At 37.0% G+C, this 24,105-nt stretch overlaps 11 protein-coding genes across 11 annotated transcripts; 5 read left to right on the forward strand and 6 right to left on the reverse strand.

The window, feature by feature from the left end:
• Nucleotides 1–516: 516 nt before the first annotated feature.
• IRC22 (Irc22p) lies at nt 517–1,287 on the forward strand (the record flags this gene model as incomplete). The annotated part of the gene is made up of 1 exon (XM_003678042.1): nt 517–1,287. The coding sequence occupies one exon, from the start codon at nt 517–519 to the stop codon at nt 1,285–1,287; it is 771 nt and encodes a 256-aa protein (XP_003678090.1).
• Nucleotides 1,288–1,526: 239 nt separating this feature from the next.
• Nucleotides 1,527–2,885, forward strand: WBP1 (dolichyl-diphosphooligosaccharide-protein glycotransferase; the record flags this gene model as incomplete). The annotated part of the gene is made up of 1 exon (XM_003678043.1): nt 1,527–2,885. One exon carries the CDS (start codon nt 1,527–1,529, stop codon nt 2,883–2,885), a length of 1,359 nt encoding a protein of 452 aa, XP_003678091.1.
• Nucleotides 2,886–3,439: 554 nt separating this feature from the next.
• On the reverse strand, nt 3,440–3,853 carry GIM4 (tubulin-binding prefolding complex subunit GIM4; the record flags this gene model as incomplete). Its single annotated transcript, XM_003678044.1, has 2 exons — nt 3,440–3,756; nt 3,832–3,853. 2 exons carry the CDS (start codon nt 3,851–3,853, stop codon nt 3,440–3,442), a joined length of 339 nt encoding a protein of 112 aa, XP_003678092.1.
• A 405-nt stretch (nt 3,854–4,258) lies between these two features.
• VAB2 (Vab2p) lies at nt 4,259–5,113 on the forward strand (the record flags this gene model as incomplete). The annotated part of the gene is made up of 1 exon (XM_003678045.1): nt 4,259–5,113. One exon carries the CDS (start codon nt 4,259–4,261, stop codon nt 5,111–5,113), a length of 855 nt encoding a protein of 284 aa, XP_003678093.1.
• A 191-nt stretch (nt 5,114–5,304) lies between these two features.
• UTP20 (Utp20p) lies at nt 5,305–12,765 on the reverse strand (the record flags this gene model as incomplete). The annotated part of the gene is made up of 1 exon (XM_003678046.1): nt 5,305–12,765. The coding sequence occupies one exon, from the start codon at nt 12,763–12,765 to the stop codon at nt 5,305–5,307; it is 7,461 nt and encodes a 2,486-aa protein (XP_003678094.1).
• Nucleotides 12,766–13,297: 532 nt separating this feature from the next.
• On the reverse strand, nt 13,298–15,037 carry MCD1 (kleisin alpha; the record flags this gene model as incomplete). Its single annotated transcript, XM_003678047.1, has 1 exon — nt 13,298–15,037. One exon carries the CDS (start codon nt 15,035–15,037, stop codon nt 13,298–13,300), a length of 1,740 nt encoding a protein of 579 aa, XP_003678095.1.
• A 416-nt stretch (nt 15,038–15,453) lies between these two features.
• On the reverse strand, nt 15,454–15,960 carry ATP16 (F1F0 ATP synthase subunit delta; the record flags this gene model as incomplete). The annotated part of the gene is made up of 1 exon (XM_003678048.1): nt 15,454–15,960. The coding sequence occupies one exon, from the start codon at nt 15,958–15,960 to the stop codon at nt 15,454–15,456; it is 507 nt and encodes a 168-aa protein (XP_003678096.1).
• Nucleotides 15,961–16,631: 671 nt separating this feature from the next.
• NCAS0I00840 (uncharacterized protein) lies at nt 16,632–17,339 on the reverse strand (the record flags this gene model as incomplete). The annotated part of the gene is made up of 1 exon (XM_003678049.1): nt 16,632–17,339. The coding sequence occupies one exon, from the start codon at nt 17,337–17,339 to the stop codon at nt 16,632–16,634; it is 708 nt and encodes a 235-aa protein (XP_003678097.1).
• A 964-nt stretch (nt 17,340–18,303) lies between these two features.
• On the forward strand, nt 18,304–20,058 carry AGP2 (Agp2p; the record flags this gene model as incomplete). Its single annotated transcript, XM_003678050.1, has 1 exon — nt 18,304–20,058. One exon carries the CDS (start codon nt 18,304–18,306, stop codon nt 20,056–20,058), a length of 1,755 nt encoding a protein of 584 aa, XP_003678098.1.
• Nucleotides 20,059–20,174: 116 nt separating this feature from the next.
• CCZ1 (Ccz1p) lies at nt 20,175–22,193 on the reverse strand (the record flags this gene model as incomplete). The annotated part of the gene is made up of 1 exon (XM_003678051.1): nt 20,175–22,193. One exon carries the CDS (start codon nt 22,191–22,193, stop codon nt 20,175–20,177), a length of 2,019 nt encoding a protein of 672 aa, XP_003678099.1.
• A 25-nt stretch (nt 22,194–22,218) lies between these two features.
• Nucleotides 22,219–23,976, forward strand: SRP54 (RNA-binding signal recognition particle subunit SRP54; the record flags this gene model as incomplete). The annotated part of the gene is made up of 1 exon (XM_003678052.1): nt 22,219–23,976. The coding sequence occupies one exon, from the start codon at nt 22,219–22,221 to the stop codon at nt 23,974–23,976; it is 1,758 nt and encodes a 585-aa protein (XP_003678100.1).
• Nucleotides 23,977–24,105: the final 129 nt, after the last annotated feature.

Here is a 24,105-nt window from a genome sequence, read left to right on the forward strand (position 1 = left end):
TAACAGCTGATGATGATCGACGTTTGTTAGAATCAGATGATGAAATGAAATATTTCACTCATTAATTGTGTATCGAAGAAGTTCGCCTTGTCACATAATTTGATCCAATGGTCCTGATAGACGTCTGATACAGTAGAGCTATAAACAGTTATCTATATACGTTGTAGTAGACGTGCAAGAGGCAGGATATCCATGTTCAAGTGGAATACAGGAAATTGAGGCAAAGTGTTTCGCCTGACTCAATTTTAGGTAGCAACAACTCGCGGTACATGGACAGAAACAGGGTGGACACAGATCAAGAGTATCTACCAACATCCAAACGAATGCTTCACTTTTATCCCGACAGTGTATTGTCTACATCCTCTATTGTCATGGTTGTAACTTCCACGTCAGCAAACAAAAATAAAACGAAATAAGACGCTGAAAAATTAATGGCCCCTTACCTATTTACACATCTGTCATTCACTATACTTTCTCTAACTCAAGTCGAAGCATTACCACATCAATCAATCCAGGATGAAGTTCATTAACCTTGCCTGCCTATCCCTATTAACTGCCTCGTTGACCTTTGCTCAGGAAGACTCAGAACAACAACAGGAACACTTCGACGTAGACGCCGCTGCTGAAGATCAACCATTGATACAAGAACCAGTGGCAACTGAAGAACAAGAACAAGAAAGTCAAGGATTACCTCAAATTAACTTGAACATCACTTATGACATCTTGGAGAGATTGGACGAGGACCGTGCCAACATCCTCGAGTTCCAGAACTTGGATTTCGCCACTTTGAACTACACTTTCACCAATTACGAGGATTCCAATGTCACTGTTACAGGTGTCTCTGGTAACATCCTTACCATGCCCAATGGACAAATGGCCGCTAACGTGACCCTTGGTGAAATTGGACCCGTTGAAGTAGCTATTAACGACACCGTGGTCTTCCAACAACAATTGCAATTCGAATTACCTGACGGTCAATACTACTTGGTCCCCATCGTCCATTTAACCAAGGAGGACAGAGATTTGAGAGTCACCGCACCACCTTCATTTATTGAGATCATGGAACCACCAATGTCCTTCTTCAATTGGCAATTCCTCTTGACTCAATTCACCATATTAGCAGTCTGTGCTGCAGGTGGGTACTACACCTTTGTTGTTAGACCTCAAGCTTTTGCTAATGACAAGAAGAGAGTCGATAAGAAGAAGTTGAAGGAATTGGATGCTCAAAGACCAAGAGACGAAGACAAGTCCGAATGGTTACCTAAGGAGTACAAGGCCAAAGCCTGAGTGCCACGGTTACTCTAACTACTTAATTACTTAGTTATCTACCCATATGTAGCATATACCTGTATTGTATCGTAAGTTGACCGTTAACCTTACTGTTAGGGCTTATTTGTCTTTTTCCGTGCGAGCATTTTGTTTGCAACGTGGAAAGAAAGTAAACTTGCCATTTCAATACCAGTAAAGACAGTGTCACTTCTCAAGGCAATCGTAACCACAACCAATCGCAACCTCCACTCTACAACATGGCGTCCCTGAAGATGTACGCTCTATGTGTTTTATCCACTTTGCTCTGCGTTGTTCAGGCCATAAGTTTGACTGGTTCCAGAACGTTAATCATCTATGATGACCGATTGACAGAATTGGACGACTACTCTCATTTCTTCAACACCTTAAAGGACCATTCCTTCGATCTGCAATTCAAAGACTTGGCGGACAAGGAAACCATTTTGGAACTTTATGACAAGGAATTCAAGACTTTCGACAATTTAATTGTGTTCCCCATTAAAGGGAAACATATCAACAGACAACTTTCCGTTGACCTATTATTGAAATTTTACCAAGATGGTGGGAATATTATTACAATTACTTCCCCCAATGCTGTTCCAGACTCCATTCGTGTATTTTTGAATCAATTGGGTATCTATCCAAGTCCAAAGGGTCAAACTCTAACTGACTATTTCCAAGACGGTTCTGCAATTCAAATATCATCTGACAATTTATTAAACGAACACATTCATTCTGAACAAGACGAAGTCAATTATCAATTCGGTGAAGCCTCGGTGGCACTATTAGATAACCGTGATTTAATCATTCCGCTATTAAGATCTACCAGAACATCATTCGATGCCGGTAAATTGAAAGAGGCATGGGATACGGGATCTCAAGGTTATCTGATGGCCAGTTTCCAAAATTTACAAAATGATCGTTTAACTTGGGTTGGGTCCTCCGATTTCTTCCTTAATGAACATTCTCAAACCAACGCAAAGTTAATTAAGAGCATCATTGAATGGACATTTAACGAAAAGGCTGTGTTAAAGGCAGTAAACGAATCTCATCATAGTGCTCAAGGGATCTCCTACGACGATGTCAAATACAAGGTCAACGATGACATTGTTTATAACATTGGTATCTCAGAATGGAAGATTGACCAATGGGTACCATTTGTTGCTAACGATGTTCAATTCGAATTGAGACAAGTAGATCCATATTATCGTTTGAATCTTTCTCTAGTGGAACAAGATGACGAAAATGCCACTGTTCAAATGTATACTACAGGTGTATTTAAATTACCTACGCGTCATGGTGTCTTCACTTTCTTGACTGATTATAAGAGAAGTGGTCTTTCATTTATTAAGAACTCTGATGTGAAGTCTATTCGTCATTTAGCTAACGATGAATACCCAAGAAGTTGGGAAATTACTAACGCTTGGGTTTACATGGCCGCCATTTCAATGGTCATCCTTGCCTGGATCATCTTTGTTGTTGCTTTTCTAACTAGCTCTCCAAACAAGATTGTTACACCAGTAGTGAAGGAATCAAAGGAGTCAAGGGAACCAAAAAAAGCAAAGGAAGCCAAGGTATCGAAGAGTGAAAAGAAATAAAATAGTTTCTGATCTTATTTAACTTAATTAAATTTTTTTTTGGTGTCACATTGAATACGGAAACAAATATAGAATAATATCTTGTAGCAAAGGAACTAGGCTTACGTATATAGACTAAAGTAATATATATATGCAATACTTTTCTATTACGATAATGTACACATAGTAGTACCCGATCTGTTTCTATTGAGACTTTTACTTTTAAATTTTGGAATCTCAATTGTTAGACATGTGCCAGACAGAATAATAATTTGAGGTTGGCTTACACTTGAATGGAACACTACGGCAGCTCCTATGTATTTAGAGAAAAAAATATATGGAAATGTGATTCTGTGGGCCCAATTCTATATAACTGTATTTGTTAGCCAATTTCTACTTCTTATCTGTACATCACTATCAATATAAAACAAGATTGATGTTATAATTGTTTTTAAAGAAAAGTAGCCTTAAAATGTGTTCTTGTCTCTGGTAGAAAAAAATAGATAAACACATTTTAAGGCATCTATTATTCATGTACATACTATATCAATGCATTAAATAAACAGAAAAAACTATTATTTCGTAACAACTTGAATCTTGTTATCTTTCTTCCATTTTTCAAACTCTTCAGCAACCTTCAATAATTCTGACTTCATCTTAGAAATAACTTCGGTTAAATTGTCTTGTTTAGTCTTCAAGATAGGTATCGTGGTCTTAACGTCACTTTCCACAAGAGCACCACCAATCATCCTATAACACTTCCTTTCTGGGTCTGTTCCACTCAATGTTTCCAAAACAATACCATGCTCATCTTTATCATGCCCCAATTCAATTATCTTAGATTGTAACTCCTCTAGCACTTGCTTATATTCATTATATTTCACTTGGAATGCTATCACGATTGAGTTTTAATTAGTTAGTTGATGTCCTATCTATCTTTAAAAAGTTCTGCCGTCTCAGCACATACCATTAGTCCTCTGTTGTTCCATTGCAAAACCCTATACTTTGTGTTGCTAGCTTCTTGCTCTTCTCATCTACGTGACATACAACATCGTCAAGATGAACTTTTTCTTTCATCGCTATTGTAGAAATTATTATTCAAAAAATAACTGGACTAAAACATCAAAATTTAATTCTTCTTACAAAGGTAGTTTGTATGATGCAAGAGTTATCTCCAGTTTTTTTACAGTGAATCTATGAGAAAGTATTTACTTAAAAGAGATTCACAACGTCTTGTCGAATTAAGAAGAATTATTATATCCCGGACCAATATATAGTGCTTTATTAGACCGGCTTCCCATTTGCTTTTCAATTTTATCATTAGACATATACATACAGCAACTTATTAAATAACCATCAGAGAAAACAAATCCATCTTAACAGCGCAATTGAGCATGTCTGAGGCGGCCCCTAAATTCCAGTCTATAATAGATTCTGACGCATTTCGACGTTTAAGATCTATAGATTCAGTCCCTAATTATAAGACCCTGTCATGGAATTCCATATTCGATGCCTCTAAGGAGGAATTGGATAATGTGAAGAAGGACATCATCAACAGTTATGCAGTGGTTCAGAAGGATGTCGCCGACGAGACCAAACAGATGGAACTGTTGGAACAACATTTGAAAAACTCTGTCAAGAAGGTTAACTATATATATTCCAGTACTTTGAAGACAAGGAAACATAACCGAGGCTATGAACATTCTTCCAAAATTCTCGATAAACTAATACATGGTGTGGATGCTCTTGAAAGAAACATGGAGACATTGACCAAGAATATGGACGATATCGTTGAGTGTCTTGTGAAGACTGACTCCAAATTACCCACTCGTTCACAGCTGTTATCCATTGATTCATTGAATCAAAGACATTATCCTTTATTATTTGATATGATTAAAAGGAAATATCCAGATAATTTTGTCAAGAAATCAACCAAAAAATTAGTCAAAGGTGCTCAACTTGATAAGGAATCAAAATCTGAAATACCGATAGTTTCGGGACCAGAATTTCCTTTAACTCTTGCATCTGAAGATGAAGTCAGAGGCCAACAGGAAAACCAGAACTCTCATAGCCCCTTTACGAATGCAAAGTGTTCATCAAATGAGTTGAAAAGATTGAATTTTGTTCTTCCATCATTTAGACGAACAAGCTCACCATCAATCTTTGCCAACTCTGAAAATGTAAACGCAACAGAGATAATAGCCATGAATAAAATGTCTATAGATGAACTAAGAAGGGCCAAAACATGACCACATCAGTAAAAACTACTTCAAAGTAAGCTACCTTATATAATGCCACGAATTAACAACAACATATATATATAGATATAGATTGAAAATCAAAATTATACTAGTTTTATTACTATTTAATGTACAAATACACCTAATGATGTGAATAATGAAGTTAAACTTATGCTAAATAAATACGGTGATCGGGCTCACTAAGATCTCCTTTTCTTATTTTTTCTTTGATAGTAACCGTTTTCGTCCTTTTCATGCTTTCTCTTTTCTCTTGATCTTTCATGTTTTCTTATCTTCTTTTGGGCAGCAAGTTCAGGAGCATTGATAGCCAAAACTGCTTTCTTGGCCTTTCTTTCTTGTCTTCTTCTAATAACATTGTGTTTCACATTGGCGTAAGCCCTTGTAAAAGTAGAAACCGGTATTTTACCCTCTAACAGTTGCATACATTCATGAGCAAACGTACTTAATTCTTCCTGTTCAGCAGTTGCGTAATAAGTATTTTCCACATATATGAATAACGGCATGATAATCTTCTCGGATTCTTCACTGGCTTGATCGACATCTAATATCTGGACTAATAATGCGAGTAATTGCATACATGATTTTTTCGACATGAATGAATCTACGGGATTCTCCTCACTTCTGATAATAGAGCTAATTCTAATGATCATATAATCAATGGCATTCTCGTAAGAAACTTCAGAATCCTTTTTGTCATCTTTGGAGATAAAGTTTCTATTCTGTTCTTTCCAAATGGTGGCAATCTTCACTAAAATCTTAATGGATTGTGTGGCTAAACCTTCTGGAATGGATGGTGCACTTAATTGATGTAATACTCTTGAACATATTGTCTGAATCTCCAACGGTGTAAATGCAGTTTCAAATTTATCCAAATTGTTGACTAGTTCATTAACTAAACGAGAAGACGATTGACGGACCCACATATGTGGATATAATAGACATCCAATTACTTTATCCCAAGTTGGTTTGAAAGTAGTGGAATATACTATATCTGATTTTTCAGAGATCGTAGAGAAATCATTCAATGCCGTATAAATTAAATCCCACGATATTTCAGATCCTACAGCGGTGTCTGATAGGACTGATGAGATTCGACTGATCGCTAAATCATCTAAAGTCTCATTAGTACCGAAGCCCATACTTGTAAGGTAGAGTTTGTATATTCTGAGACCAAGATTTAAGAAAGTAGGTTGATCAGACTGTTTTAGCCAGGCAATAATGTATTTCTCCATGGTAGCCAAAGAGGAAGGTTGAACTACCTTAAACATGTTTGTTAACAATACCGATGCCATTTCTCTACATCTTGGGGCATCATCATTAAAGGAAACATTAGCCAAAGAAATGAAGAATGAGGATGATAACTTGGAAAGTAACTCAGGGGTAGCTTTATTAATGATCAAATTAACTAGCTCCATTATGGACTGTCTACCATCTTGCGATGGATACTGTAGATTGTCCACCATAAATTTAAATTGTTTCTCTAAACGGCCCTTACTTTGATCATATTCCATTAAAAATTGGTAGTACACACTTCTTGAAACATCTCTAATTTCTTTCGAATGGTTGGTTACCATGACTTCTCTAACTGTGTCGAGAACATCATATAGTTCAGGTAACATAATATGTTTGGAAACAAGTGCCTTCAAGAAATTAAAAGCTAGGCCTTGCTTATTTGGCTCATTTAAATCAGGTAAAATTCTGCCCAAAACGTAACTCAAGGCGGTATCCTTTAGTTTAATATCTTTATGACGAATGAATGAAGAAAGAAATTTCAACCCCATTTGACACAGATCCGTTGATGTCGAAGGAGAATCTTTTATCAAGTTCAGAACCTTCCTGGCACAATTTTTGAAAATTGGTTCAGATTCTGGTGGGAACTCAATCTTTACCAGTATAACCAAAACTCGCAAAGCACTTGTTAGCAGAGCCTCGTTATCTGACATTAATGAATCCCTCAACAGTGGGATGAAGCCATCGAGGTATGCTGCATTCAAAAGGTTACGATTCCTTGAAATAACTGTACGCAGTAAATCCAATGCAAATTTTTGTAAGATATTATGATATAGTGATGTCTCTGTCTGAACTTTAGCAGTTTTTGCGTTCAAATTCACCAAGAAAAATTCCTCTTTTTCATCAATCTCTCTAGGAATCTTCTTACGATCATTCTTGAGCTCAAGCTCAGTGAATATTTCATGACAAAGCGATAATACTTCACTAGAAGATGCCTTTTCATTATGATTTAAACCCAATGTATATCTCCTCAACAATTCATCTAACTTGTTCTGATTTCTCATGTTAATTCTTTCCAGTAACAATGCCTTAATAGGACGTAGTAAGACATCGAAAGATGCTAGAGAGATATTGGCAGATACCATCTCTGCTGTATCATAACTACGGTTAATTTTAACCTCCTTCATTTTGGAATTGTAGTTATCTGAATCTTTTTCTTGACCAGCTGTACCAAAAATATCTTCCATAATGACTCTGACTAACATACCGACTGAGTTATCAAGATCTCCATGCTTGAGAACGGTTTCTAATGATTTCAACACGTGATGAATGGTAAAACTTAAAACATGTACCTGTGACCCACGCTGAAGGGCAGATATAAGCTCTTTAATAATGAAAGTCAAGTAAGAAGGCCCAAGATTGGTTGTTATTTTAGCTAAGGTATGTCTGACGGCCTCACGTAGATCTTCAGATTTACTTCTTAGAACTTGACAAATCTTAGTTAATATACCAGGCAGAGAGCTAACAGTTTCATCATGAGAAAGACCTAGGACAAGATTCACCAGTGCTTCTGCTAAAGGAATCCTTGCAACTATTGTCTCATCATCTCTTGTGCCCAAAATTTTTGACAATGTTGGATACACCTCCGCAGTAATAAACCTCTCTGGCTCATCAAATTTGTTTGGAAATTTTCTCAAGAGCATCTCACTTTCAATGGTGCCTCTAAGTTGACATAAGGTATTTTTCAAAGATATGGAAATTTGATTAATCAATAAAACTGTCATTTTAATGTCTTCTGGCTTTGATTTCAAAATGGAGATATATCTTCTCATTAAAGCCTTATACTGATTCCAACTCATGAAATTAGAAAGCGTACCAATGGTCAGCAGTGACTCATTACCTAGATTTCTATATTTTTCTTCAGGAGAATAAACATAATGCTCAATTATTGGGACCAAATAATGCGAGATACTACCGTCTGAAAGTTCACTGGCATGATCTCTTAATCTCTTAATTGCTCTTTGACGACGATGTAGTTGAATGTGGTTGATATTCGTAAAAAAATTTGCTTCTTCATCACCATCAAAGAGAAGAACCTGCATATCATTCATATCAGTATAATATTTAGAGTTAGTCACAATATACGCGACAACTGCAATATATTCAGATTGGATTTCTTCATCAGCCTTTCTCAATCCTGTTCTCAAAACCGGTAAGACAACCTCTTTCAACATAGACACAGCTTTAGCGGCTTCTACTTGAGATGGTTTTTCGTTGATATAGTCGATAAACTTGTTAATAGTATGTGTAGCATTGGTTCTAATAGCCAGTTCTTCTGTGTCATGGATCGAATATAAACATGTGTATAGTACAGGTAACCAGGCCAATTCTGTGTATGTCAAATAATCATGTTCACTAAATTGTTGGAATGCTGGAAGTCTTTTTTTGAAGTCGTATTCTTGCATACGCTTAGACGAATACGAGTTTAAGTCAGAAACCAATTTTGAAACTGATTCAACTTCAGGAAATCTATTACCAATGGTTAAGAATAAAGTATTCAAACCCTCTCTGAGCTCACGCTCACTATATTTGTTATAGAGACTGGAGATCACCTTGTATAAAGGTTCGATATTATTCCATGGACAATTGTAATCATGAATCAGAACAGTTAAGACCTTCAAAATCTTGGAATGTTCTTTTACATTAATACCCTTCGTATCTGCCAAGATTAAGACTAATGAATCGACCAGATATTGTCTAGTTTGATCATCTTGGACAAACCCTGATCGAGTCATATTTAGCAATAACTCTGTAGCAATCGATACTGATTCCGACTTTGAAAATCTCTTGTATAAGGATGGCAAAATTTGCAAACACGTTGAAGCGATATGTGAAACAAGCTCGACGTAGTCGTTTTCGTTTGTAGGTTCTTCAATGATATTATTGGATGCCTCAAGAATCATCATAACCACAGGCTCTTTAGCATGTTCATGAGAAAGTGTTTTCATGAGGGCCTTAGTGCATCCAAAATTATCATGGTATAGGAAAGGATAAAGTTTTTTATTGTTAGCCCAATATATAATAATTTTCATAATTGATGAGGGCTGTTGTAAATTCTCATCAGAGAAACTTTCAAGACGAGGTTTCATAACAACATCATATATGACCTTCACGTAATTAGTCCAATCAATAGTATCTCCTAAGTACTGGAAAATAGCATTTAAGCATTTTAAAGAGCTCTGTCTCAAAGTTGTTGCCATTTTGGTGATGTGAATATCCGTCGAAGACGATTGTAACCTATGATAAGATGCTGCAATGATATAAAGAAGTGGCTTTAATATGGTGTCTATTATGGAAGGAAAATGAGATCCTAGGACGGTTAGTGCAGAATTTAATATTGTAGTAAACCCATTCATTCTTCTTAGTCCTGCTAAGGTTACCTCATTCTCATCTAATTCATTGCCATTTTCGAAATAGTACTCGTAATTAAATCTTTTACAACCTAGTTCTAAGAAATCCAGAATATACTGTTCCTTCAAATTTGGCAATACAGAGATGGCTGCAAACTTCCTACCCTTCTTAATCCCGCTACTTACCGGAGTTTGAGCACGACCAAATAAAATTCTTAGTATATATGGCATCAACGCACCCTCGTCATCTGCTTCGATAGTTTGGTTTTCATTATTTGCTAAGAATTTTGTGATTTCATCTCTAAAAAGGGTATCATCTAACAGATTTTTTAGGTTATCTCTATACTTCACGACAGTAGGATCCTTATATGCGAAAATAGCATCCATAGCAAGTTTCTGAACCTCTGTTGATTTACTTCCAAGTAAGATCATTAATCTATCATGTACTTCCTCTGATTTATAGACAGATTTAATATTTTTGAATTTGCTCAATATCTTTAGTAAGGTATTTCTATCAGTTTCCAACCAATGAGCTGCAGAGTAGGAGTGTTTATCCCCCACAGTATTTTCTTCGAATAACTCTGCATATTCTACCTCATTAAATATATATGGTAGAATATCTTTAAAATGACGCTCGACCAATTGAGGTACGATAGTCATTGCTTTCAAAGTTTGAGTTCTAATTTGAGCTGGGTACTCCAAATTACCTCTTCTCTCCTTGGTAAAATTGATTATTGAGGCATTTTGGTAAAAATATTTTGACCAGTTATTAGAAAAATGTCTAATCGTATCACCAAGTCTTGATATCTTTGAATCCCACTCAATGGATACATAATCATCTTGCATTTCCTCATCATAGTAATTTAAAACAAAATTTTCATCTGGTACTCTCAAGAAATATTCCATATTCTCCCACACTAAGTCTTGATCTTTTCCATATACGGATGGCAATATTTCATAAACACCTTCCCATAATGGAGAAAATCTAACTGTCAGAAGACCAAATATAGCATTCAAAAAAGTAGTACTGATTAGCTTGTCTTTACCTAATTTTGCAAATGAAGGTCCCAGATTTCTTATTCTTGTAGTTAAATCACGAGCATTATTTAGCGACAGTGGAATTTCCTCAATTCTTTTGAATTCTTCTAAGATTTGAGGAAATTCTTTTCCTTGAACCCTCATCATGATTGTAAGTAAATTCAAAGATTCATAACGGACCTTACCATCTGGGAGTATCATATTTCTTGTCAATCCCATCATTACATCATCATAATGGTCCCACACTTGTTTAGGTTTATAGTTTTTCAAGTATTTGGTCAACAAAGTTTTTAGACCCTTAATGAAGTAAATGCTATTTCTATAACTGGAAAAGGTCTGGAAAACGGTGCCTAACAATGATGCAAGTTGATCTTCTTCTCCACCGGAGATTGTCTCAAGTAAGGAACCCAAAATATCTTTTGTGAAGTCATTTAGATTCGAGGTAGAAGAGAACAACTTTACAGCTAATGGTAATAGCACCTGAGAAGTATCGGTTTTGGTATTTCTTAGAATAATTAATTTCCAATAAATTTCGAACAACCCTTCAGAAGACTCGTCATTTGAACCTTTTAATGAAGTCAAAATCGATGCACTAAATTCATCCGGTATAGTTAATTTGATTTTTGAATTCAATATTGATCTTTCTTCAATGTCTAATAAAAATAAACCGATTTTTTTTCCTTGAGTCTGCCAATGCGTATTGATAAATTTTTGAAGATATTTGACGCCATTGAATGAAAGGATTCTTTCACTAGTTAACTCGACAGAAAAGCGAAAGAATTCTAGGAAGTGATCTGGGTATTGTTCTAAATAAAAATCGAAAATCCTTTTGTGGTAGACGGTAATATTCTTAACATCACAATTACGCAATAAAACTGAAAAGAGAAATGCCACTAATTCGGGGCTCCTTGCTGATTTTTGTTCAGTATTCATAATATTGTCTATCAATGACGTTATTGTAGACCAATCGGGTACTTTTCTACCACTTTCAGAAAACACCATAGTTGCCAATAGCTTCACTATTTTATTTATATCAAAGGTTGATAGATTAGAGTTCAAAAGTTCTAAAACACTCTCATAGATTGGATATAAATTTTCTGTATCAGTATGTTTTGAAATATTCATCCAGACGTCACAAATCAGATTTGAACATATTTCTTGTCTCTCTTTAGTGAAACATTCTTCTATTAGCGTCTGTAGCATTATTTTAGACTTCGAATGTAAAGAACCTTGTGTTGTCATAAGCGCTTCTGTAAATAAAGTTAGAAATCCTTCATAAACGTTTGATTCGTCTTCGTTTTCAGACATCTTCTCCAAAACATGAGACACGAACTTTCTCAAGTTCTTGGAATTAGATTTTCTAATCAAGAACGACAATGCTTCAGCAGAAAATCTAGACAAGTATTCCTTAGAATGAGACAATAAGGGGAATAGAAGATTAAATGTTGGAATTAGGTCATCAGTCAATAGTCTAGAAAGATATTTGAAAATATATGCCAGAGCATTAAACCCCCACTCAAATACATTTGAATTTTCAAATTCAATGGCTGCATCTAATAAAGTTATTAATGAAGTAAGTGCTTTTTCATAAAACTTCAAAAAATCTGGACCCAAGTCATGACAAAATTGGGCCAGTAGATCTAACAATGGCTGTAAGGAAAATTCATCATGTTTGTCAATGTAACTCACTAACGCATTAAAAATTTTATCTTCATGATACAGGATTTGAGGTAATGTCTGAACCACCGAGTCAATTTCACTCGCAAAGTTAGTGAACCCTGCACTTAAATTAATATCTTTCCAATGGTCAAAGGATGCCAAAAAATGAGAAGATTCTACATAATCATGCACTCTCTTTTGTAAATTCCTTGCTGGTTCAATCTTAAGATCATCTATTTTGGCCTTAAAAGACGAATATCTATATCTCTTTGTAGTTTTGGTGGTCACTTTTTGTTTAGCCATTTTAGCGCCTTAACGTTTTACGAATTAGCAATAATTATCAAAAGGTCCTTACTGTAAGATTGTTGTAACCAAGGTACCTTATGATGAGCTGATTCAATTAATGATTAACTGCCTCTCTCTAGAAGAATGATTAAAGCTGAATTAGACTAGAGAATTTTTCAATATTTCAAGCTCATCGCTAAAATCTCGAAAATTTTCAGTTTTAACCGGGTAATATTGGAACTACCCTTTAATGTTAACTTTAAGTGTATCATATTTGGGCAGAAGCTCATCGCCCAAATAACTTCCCCAATCCAACAAGCACAAATGTTTATGATATTAAGGCCTTTGGGCATATTTTAAAGAGTTGTCTTTGCCACCGCTGAAAGCGTGGGTACTTGGCTTTGTCGTCTTGCTTTTTGCAGCACCTATTCTCACAAAGTTCGGTGACCGCCGGCACCAGAGAAAGGTAAGAACAATTCAATTGAGTAACTGTTACAGTGTATCTATATGAATATACATAAATGTTATACAGGTATATCTAAATGCAACATCATGACATTATGAATTTTTGAAATAGTAAGGTGTTTGAAGAAATACCTATTTCTCCGAAGGTTTCCTGTTGATCCAAGTCGACACAACCCGTAGTTGCTAACGAAAGAATATCAAAAAATGCTCTACTAGCTTCGTGTTTAGTTATTGGACGGGCTGATTTCTCATTATTCGTGCTGTGAAGGGTAGATAGGACATCTTCAAATTTGACAGATTCGGTATCAATGTATTGTGTCCTAAGAGTTTCTGCCATATTTACTGTAGCCTTAGAAGCCATTTCTCCCGAGACTAATTTTACCTTCTGCGATTGTATCTGTTGTAAACGTAATTCATCTTCGGATATCATACTATTTTCGTGGGCGTCAATTGGTGTTTCATTATCCATGGGTAGTTCATCACTTCCCATACCAACAAAATGATCACTCTCCTCATTATCTGAGTTATGGTTACTTGTCGAAGACGAGTTTTCTACTAAATCATCGTTAAGACCCAACGAAATGTCCATTTGTGGTTCCACCATTTCTTCTTGTTGTTCTTCTTCTTCAATAAATTGAAGTTTTTGTCTCTTTATATTTTGATACGAAAGAAGATCTTCTGTTATAGAAGAAGGTAGATAATTCATACTGTTCAACATATCCGACCATACTCTCTTCAGGGATTGATTAGAGCTATCAGATAAGTTAGTATGAGTTCCACCAGTAGATATTTCAGTACGCATGGTAATATTAGTAGTATCATTAACATGTTGTTGATGGTCAATCTCCGTTTCATTATCAATTTGAATCTTGCCCGTATTAGATAAAGCAGGGTCTTTCTTCTTACGAGGTTGTGGAGGTTGTGAAGTGCTGATAGGTATTTCTTCTTGTGAAAGTTCATGGTCATCTACAATTGGATCTTTTTCAATATCTAAGTCGAATCCAAAATCAGTAGTAGGTTCATCATGTAGTGCCGAGTCTGCCCTTCTTCCAACTTCAACAGAGTTATCTGACTCATGACCTGGTTGATCATCTTCATTGATACCCAGATCCCAATCCATGTTATCATTATGCATATCATGAGAATGACCATCTTCGTTAGTACCTTCATTCCAAGAAGATTTATTACGAGAGTTACCATTGGTTTCATCAACATCCAAGTCAAAATCCAAATTCAATATCGAATCTCCTTGATTGAATTCCAAATCCTGATCTGGATCAAACCTTCTTCCAACTTCCAAGGAAGTATCAGCCCAATCGAATGGATTCATGGCTGCAGCTCCTTGAACTTTCCTATCCATGGAGTCTCCCCCCATATTCAACCATTGTTCTGTAGACTGAGGCACATCATTTAAGAAGTCCAATCCGGGTACCACAAGAACGTCTCTCTCCGTGACAGCATCCTCCAATATCAATTGATCCATTCTGGCAACCGTGTTAACTTTGGAAATGGTGACGTTCAATTTTTGATTCAATTTGAAAAGAGAGGAAATTTTTGTTAATGTATCCTTGATATCATTGAGCAGGAACCCTGCTTGCTTGGAATAGACTCTCACTATACCTTGAAGTAAGTCACCTGAGGTACGTAGTGTTATTTGATTCGATTCGTTTGTTATTTCTTTGGCTGATTCAGCAATGTTTGTTTGGATGATGGAATTCTTTGGAATGGTAGCCATGTTGGCTGCTAGCCAGATCTGTACGAGGGGACCGTTGTTGCTTGCTATTCTTAGAACTGTGTGAGGTGTTGTTGTTTGTGAGTTTGACATTTTAATTGCAATTGTAGTTTATATAGATAGCCAATGGAAAAGAGTAGCAAAATTTGTGTTATAGCGATTGTAATAGTTGCAAAGGAAAGTATGATTTTATGGTTATGGGTTTGGTAATAAAAGGATGATGAGTTGATATGAAATGCAGTTTGTTTTGTTTTGTTTATCAATGAAAAATCTATTTGGTTTTGAAAAAAAGTTGACGCGTCTTGTGTATTTCGCGATTTTCGCGTTCTTTGACCCATTTTGGTAGTAGATAGAGAAAAGCGAAAGCGAGTTAGTGAGTGTCATAAAAGAGAAGGGTAAATAGAAGAATCTGTTTGGATATTAAAAATAGTAATATCTTGAAAAGAATATATGTATATGAACTTGATATATAGAGCAGATAGGGATGGAAGCCTGTGGATGAACAATCATTATTTCAAAGCAGCCTCTAAAGATTCCAATAGATTAATCTTAATTTGTGCCTCAGCTGCAATAGTTGAATCAGTATTGTTCAAATCCTTTTTAGCCTCAGTTAATAAATTTTTTACATTTTCTTGAGAGAAGGAATCCAATGGAAATGCTTCAACCGCAGTGACACATAAAGTTGAGTCTGGTTGCATCGTAGCAAACCCACCTGAAATGAAAAACTTCTTAACTTCATTATTGTTTGCATTAGTGAAGATCTCCACGATACCTGGTTCTAATTGTTCCACGGTAGGAATATGATTAGCTAATATACCTATACGACCTGATTTGGCGGGTAGATTAACTTGTTTCACTTCAGCACCTTCATATAAGGTTTCATGAGGCAAAGCAAATTGCAACCTTAGTGCATTACCTATTGTGGAGGCAGCATGTTCCGCATAAGTACGTCTTGCAATTAGTCTAAGGGGTGCTTGAAGGGATCTAACACTTTGTATGGAGCGATTCAACGACATTCTTCGAGGTTAGGATGATTTATGGGAAATGTGTCTCAGTATGAGTGTAGCAAGTGTGGTCAATGGCACTCTTGAAGTAATAGCTTACCTCTTCAATCAATCAACGGTTTGTTCATTCGATTATTGAAACCTATTTGTTCTCCCTCATTAGACCGCTATTCCACGATTCGCGATGATTGGTCAACGGCAGCTTCATCGCTTTCCACGGTATCACCAAAACTAACCACCCACACACCACTGTGAAACCAGGGAACTCCAAACAGAGGAATTAACAAGTAATGATATTAGTTGGAGGAGTGTACATTGGGAAATCAGAAAGGTGAACCATTTATTAATTTGGCTCCAAACTTTTATTATTTAAATTTAATGTCAAATGAAAAACAATGCAGTGAACATTTTTGACCTATTTATTTTGTCCGGAGTTTTCAAAAAACGTCGGACATTGAATTGAAAGATCAGATAATCACGATTTATTGATCAGTTTATTACATGGAGCAATTCCTTCATTATTACATCTCATTATTTAATAGAGATTGACTTTTCAAACATATTTACATAATAGGATATGTGCTTTGCAGTAACCCATAGAATCCAGCACCTCAGCGAATAATATATATATATATATATATATATATATATATTGTTAGTGATCCTTAATTGTGGTAATAGGTTCAAACTGGAGATTGATTGGAATTTGTCATCAGGGATGCTGTCATTGGGTATTGATCCTGCCAATAGTCATCAACAGCTGCATTGTAAGCTTCCACTGCCAATTTTTTATACTGTTTAAATTGATATTCTTGCTTCTTTAATATACTATTCTTTGAGTTTTCGGTTGAAACCGTTCGATCTTGTTCTTCATTAGCAATATAATAAGCCCTGATCGGTTTAAACCAAGCATAGACCAAATGACCGTCATAAAAGAATCCTGGCGTGTTCCAATTGCCCATTTCGTATAAATGTTGATTTATATGAAGTGCAATAAGGTCCCAAGATCTGGGATCCACATTTGGTTTCCATTGAATAATTTCCAGAAAAAGTTTGTTTATATTTTCATTATCCTGTCTTATCATTAACCTCTTCTCATTTAGTTTACTAACAGCCAATGACCCCAATATTAAGGGGACAAGAAATACGTTAATGATTCCGATTAGAAGTATTGGATTCGTTATAGAGAAATATATCACTAGCGGAATCGCAACGACTAGGGAAACAAGAAATGATTTGAACAAAAGTGACTGCCATAGTTCATTTAGTTCATAAGTCCACCATGATTTAAAAATTTTGGATGGGAGATTAACGTACTGGTCCTCTAATACATCATTTGTAAGTGCTGCCCTTGACGACATGTTTTCTCTTTCGACTCTTTTCAAGTCCATCTTCTTCGCAATTGTTAGTTTAAAAAACAATAACAACAACCAGTACAAAAATCTATCATTTTTTTCAGTTGTGAAACAAGAAACATTAGAGGATATCAGTAGCAATGCCACTTCTAATATACGATGGTTGTGAGAATTGTTTGTCCGATACCCTTCAGGGGAACTGACTAGAGCGAAAATAATAATTACCGTATCGTTTTGGATAGAGATACAAGATCTTACAAGGGTTTCTATAGTGGCTATCGTATCGGTTACTCTTATTGAACTTAGCCGGCATTGCAGAGGTTGAAACTATTCTCTTGTTGATTTTATCATTTCTACAGGCATTCCGGTGCTAAAAGCCTATCAAATTCATAAGACCGTTGTAATCGGGATGCAAACATGTCCTGAACTGAAATGAAGTTCATGCCTTGTAGGACTCTGTTTATTCTTCAGCGACAATCTCTATCTTGCACAGCATTGCAGTCAATGAACAGGATAACTTACAACCTTGTCTCATTGCTGGTGCCATCCTCGTAATGGCGTTTGGCCTGTGGAGTAAGTGCAAGCGTTTATTCATTAGGAGCGATTTAGCCTTCAAGCATGTAGATAGCTGTATCTAGGACACCACTGTGCTCCAAGCACATAGCAGACAGAAGCTGTCAACCACTTCTAGGAAAGTAGTCGATGGTGAAAATATTTTCGCTTGCAGTCACTAGTTCACTCGTGACCCTTATGCCGGTGCGTTTTTCAGTTTCTTCATCTATAACAAAGAGAGGAGTTGCGGAGTGACTGCCTTTACGTATTTCTTGCTTTACTTACTTCTTTACGTTCTTATTTCTTATTTCTGGTACTTTGCACATATCCTCTGGTGCTCTTCTTGCCTGCTCATGCCAGATCTGCCTATTCTTCTTATATACACACACCATCTGTCGCTCACTTGCACACACAACACTGGCAACCACAATAACACTCTACTGCAGCCATGTCCAAATATGACACTACGATAAAGCAGCAGACCATCATAGATGAGGAATCACTCACCTCCCACAGAAGAACTCCCTTTGCTGACAACAAAGGAGGCAAAGTCGACACAGATCTCGATAGCGACGACTTCTTCATACCCACCACTTCTAGAGGAACCACCTCCGTAAGCTCTCAGGATAACGACTCAAAGACTTTCCTCGTCGCATCTCATACTACAAAGAGAAATCTCGTCAATAGACATGTTCAATTGATTGCCATCTCAGGGGTCATTGGAACTGCCATCTTCGTCGCTATAGGGAAACCTCTATATAGAGGTGGGCCCGCTTTCTTATTACTGGCATTCGCCATTTGGTGCATCCCAATACTTTGCATCACCGTCTCCACCGCTGAGATGGTTTGCTTTATGCCCGTTTCTTCACCATTCTTAAGATTAGCCACCAAATGCGTCGATGACTCATTGGCAGTAATGGCTAGTTGGAACTTTTGGTTCCTTGAGTGCGTCCAAATACCATATGAAATTGTCACTGTGAATACTATCATCCATTATTGGAGAGATGACTACTCTGCAGCAATCCCATTGGTCATTCAATCACTTTTATATCTCCTGATATCCTTAGCAGCAGTAAAATGGTACGGAGAGATGGAATTTTGGTTGGCTTCATTCAAGATCGTCTTAGCAATGGGTCTGTTCTGCTTCACATTCATTACCATGTTGGGTGGCAATCCAAAGAAGGATAGATTTGGGTTCCGTTACTTTCATGATACCCCTTTCAAAAAATACTTCCCAGATGGAATCGATAGAGGCTCTTCAGCAGGTTATTTCCAAGGTTTCTTCATTTGCCTGATTCAGGCATCATTCACTATCGCTGGTGGTGAGTATATCTCCATGCTGGCAGGTGAAATTGAAATACCGAGAAGAGTCCTACCAAGAGCTTTCAAACAAGTATTTATGAGATTGACCATCCTTTTCCTGGGAAGTTGTCTTTGTGTAGGCATTCTATGTTCTCCCAATGATAGTTCATTGACCGCCGCAATCAATGAGGCAAGGCCAGGTGCTGGTTCATCTCCATACGTCATCGCAATGAATAACTTGGGTATTAGAATATTACCTGACATTGTAAATATCACACTTATCACAGCAGCTTTCTCTTCAGGGAATGCTTACACTTATTGTTCTTCAAGAACTCTATATGGGATGGCTTTGGATGGCTATGCTCCAAAGATATTCACAAGATGTAATAAGCAAGGTGTCCCCATATATGCAGTCGGAGTATCCTTACTTTGGGCATTCATCAGTCTTTTACAATTGAACTCCAATAGTGCCATCGTCTTAAATTGGCTTATTAACATCATTACCGCGTCACAATTGATTAATTTCGCCATCCTTTGCATAACCTATTTATTCTTTAGAAGAGCTTACCTGTTACAAAAGGATAAGTTGCCCGAATTACCATTCAAATCGTGGTGGCAACCATACACGGCCATATTTGGTCTAGTATGTGCAATGGTAATGATGATCGTACAAGGCTATACTGTTTTCTTCCCTAAGAATTGGAACGTACAAGATTTCTTGTTCTGTTATTTGATGATCTTCATTAACATTGGGATATATATATTTTATAAATTCATTTGGAGATTGGGTAAGGATAAGATAAAGGATCCAGCAACGATTAGTTTCGAAGATGAATTGAGAGAAATTGAAAACCATGAATTGGAACACAATTTTGATAAATTTAGATTCTACACAGAGTAACATTCTAGTACCCTCCCTCCCCATTTCCACACATTCTAGCATTCAAGTACATATTTATTTTATCAATACATTCATTCATTCATGCACTTAAAAATTACGAATATACATACCCTAGCCTACTCACCCTCACGTATACTATCCCACCATTGTGTGACATCCTTGCCCAAACTAGAGAATAATCCGTTACTTCCCTCATTAGCCATGGTGTCCATCTCAAACCAATTCTTTACAATAATGACTAATTCATCATTGCCTCTATCCTCTCTAATGTAGCACAACACACCATTATTTAAACGCAGTAATCTCTCCTCAATAAACCCATCCTGCCTTCTTGAATTCTTCAATGATTCCAAAAATTTGAAGATCATCACATGTAACTCCCATAACTTATCGTCATCCATGGAATCAATGAAATTGGTATATCGTACTCTCTTCTCCAGTTTCTTCTTCTTAACAGTCACCTTCTGAGAATCACCATATCCAAACAATCCACCCATTATGTCAACCCCCCAATTCCTTTCATTATCATTGTCATTGTCTTCACCATCATCCGCATCATCAGTATTATGGTTTCCCAATCCCCCAGTAAACATAGAGTCCAACCCGTTAATCACGAGCGTCAACGGCGATACATCCAAAGTATCATGAGAACCGTAACAAGTAGGAATGGAAGACTTGATTTGCGTCGGCGTCACCAACATATATGCAAATGATTCCACCGAGTCATGATGATGAGTCACCGTGGGGAAAGCCACTTCATAAAATTGTCTCACACCTTCAGACAACTTATAGCTTAAATCTTTCAAATATTCTTGATCCCAAATCTTACTAAATCCCTCGTGACAAATAATGATGGCTAGTACATCATTGTAGTACCAGAACAGACAATCATATGTATTGAGCTCCTTGTCCGTATCTGTGAATTTCAACTTCAATTTTTGCAACTTGTAACCATCTGGCAATAGTTCAGCACACATTGGTGAAATTAAATATGCGTATCGTGAACGATCCAATTCAGATTCAGTTTCATTATTGTGGGCATTCATCCCCATTCGGGGCGATTCCTGCGGTTCCTGTGTGGTAGTCATTGGCCATCTAGGTATATAATCTCGCAATATCGACATACTACTGGATATCCCTGTTGTGGCTCCGACTTCTTGGACGGCGTCATAGGCGAAGGAGATGGGTAAGGTCAGATTATGTAAAAATTTATCCTTGAAGTTGGCATTCGACGTCACGTTATCTTCTGGTCTCAATGTAGTAGCAGTATTATCATTGGTTGCTGGTTGTTGATCTTCTGTAGGTAGTTCTTTGTAATGCACATTCCCTGCAATGATATGACTAGATAACTCGTCGTATACTGAATGCAAATGGTATATCCAATTGGAAAGATCAGGCAAAGTCTCCAAGTTGGAAGTGAAGTTTCTCATAAACCCAAACGTCTTATTGTTAAGACGATTTTTCTTGGGGACGTTACTCTTGGGTAAATGATACAGAGCAATGTCCTTAATACCAAGATAACTATCCTTCGCGAGTAAGATGTCCTGAATAATCTTAGATTCCCATGATGGATCTTTCATTTGAGGAAACTCAGCCACTTTAAACTTATCATCCCATAACAATTCCAAACCTTTTCGTATCATAATATCAGGTTTTAAGAAGATATTATTCCAAAATATGACGAAATGTTCATTAAGTAACCCACTCAACTTTGTATCATTACAATTATCAAATAGCCCATATTTCAAATTGAAGAATCGGTAACTTAACCACAGTTGTTTCAAATAAAAGTGAGAAGATACACTAGCTTGCTTATCTCTTGCCAAACAGATGGCTATAAAATACTTTTGTTCAACTTTGATAACTAAAATTGTTTCCTTGTCCAATTCAATGACTTTCTCTGTCTCCTCTGCAACACCTCCCAGCGATTGAGTCAACGTCCAGATACCTTGAATAATCCCAATCTGTGAAAGCTTAACATTATTCGTTGTACCACCTTCCGGTCGTTCACCATTGTCATTGCCATCTCGTTGATCACCATTTCTCACGAACTGATGGTACAGCAGCAATTCCCTGTATGTGTCGTCTTCACCGTGACTCCTTGAAGGATCAAAGATTGTCAGATATTTCAGCATCCGTGAGCATCAGCATCCAATACCAATGGTTCCAAACTTTCAGTGGTCAAGACCTGTCATAATCACTGTTCATTACCGTCTCCTCGTTTCCCTACCCGCACGGAACAACTGGAAGCGACTTTTATCCAACACTCGATTAATATCAAGAAGAACAGGAACAGAACTTCCGAAACAGGATACCAAAGAGAGAAGCAGACACATAAGCATCATGGTCTTAGCTGATTTAGGTAAAAGAATCAACGGAGCCGTCAACAATGCTCTCTCCAATACGTCGGACGACTATGCCGTCAACGTGGACACAATGTTGAAAGCCATCGTGACAGCCCTGCTGGAATCAGATGTCAATATTGCCCTTGTGTCACGTCTCAGGAACAACATCAAGAGTAAACTGATGGCCCAGAAACCCGCTTCTGGGTCCACTAACGCACAGACTAAGAAACTGATCCAGAAGACGGTTTTTGACGAGTTGTGTAATTTGGTGGATTGTGACGTGAAGGAACCATTTAATCCAAAGAAGAAACAATGCAACGTGATCATGTTTGTTGGTCTTCAAGGGTCAGGTAAGACTACGTCGTGTACGAAATTGGCTGTCTATTACCAAAAGAGAGGTTTTAAAGTTGGGTTGGTTTGTGCTGATACTTTCCGTGCTGGTGCATTTGATCAATTGAAACAAAACGCTATCAAGGCTAGAATCCCATTTTATGGTTCATATACGGAGACTGATCCTGTGCAAGTGGCCGATGAAGGTATTAAGAAGTTCAAAAAGGAAAAATTCGAAATTATCATTGTGGATACCTCTGGTAGACATCGTCAAGAGGAGGCTCTATTTCAAGAAATGATCGAAATTTCGCATGTAGTGAAACCAAACCAAACCATTATGGTTTTGGATGCATCCATTGGTCAAGCTGCTGAACAACAATCCAAGGCTTTCAAGGACTCGTCAGATTTTGGTGCTATTATCTTGACCAAGATGGACGGTCACGCTAAAGGTGGTGGTGCCATCTCTGCTGTTGCCGCCACTCATACCCCGATTATATTCATTGGTACTGGTGAACACGTTCATGATTTTGAGAAATTCTCTCCCAAATCATTTGTATCTAAATTACTAGGGATTGGTGACATTGAAAGTTTAATGGAACAGATTCAAACTGTGTCCAACGAAGAGGACACCAAGGCAGTGATGGAAAATATTCAACAAGGTAAATTTACATTATTAGATTTTAAGAAACAAATGCAAACAATAATGAAGATGGGCCCCCTATCCAATATTGCACAAATGATCCCAGGGATGAGCAATATGATGAATCAAGTTGGTGAAGACGAAGCTTCTTCCAAGATGAAGAGAATGATTTATGTGTTGGACTCAATGACCAAAGAAGAGCTAGATAGTGATGGTAGAATATTCATTGAACAACCAAGCAGAATGATCAGAGTGGCCAAGGGTTCAGGCACATCAGTTTTTGAAATTGAAGGAATATTAATGCAACAACGTATGTTTGCCAGTATGGCACAATCTGCTAAGGCTGGTGGAGCAGGTGCCGGTGGTATGCCTGGAGCTGGTGGTATGCCTGGGATGCCTAATATGCCTGGGATGCCCAAGATTTCACCTCAAATGATGCAACAAGCTCAACAAAGACTAAGGCAAAATCCAGGTATGATGCAGAATATGCAAAACATGTTTGGTGGTGCCGGTGGTGGTATGCCCGATATGAATGAAATGATGAAGATGATGCAAGATCCAAACATGCAGAAGATGGCTCAGCAATTTGGTATGGGTATGTAATATAGAACGTTGTTAATCTCAAGTACATTTATATAATAAGAAAACAAGAAAGCAATGAAAAATATTAAAAAAAGGAAAATGTCTTTTTGTTACAAATAGAGAAACAATTCTACCTGTAACCTGTATTTG

Source organism: Naumovozyma castellii, chromosome 9, assembly GCF_000237345.1.
Source record: "Naumovozyma castellii chromosome 9, complete genome".
NCBI classification, from domain to species: Eukaryota; Fungi; Ascomycota; class Saccharomycetes; order Saccharomycetales; family Saccharomycetaceae; genus Naumovozyma; species Naumovozyma castellii.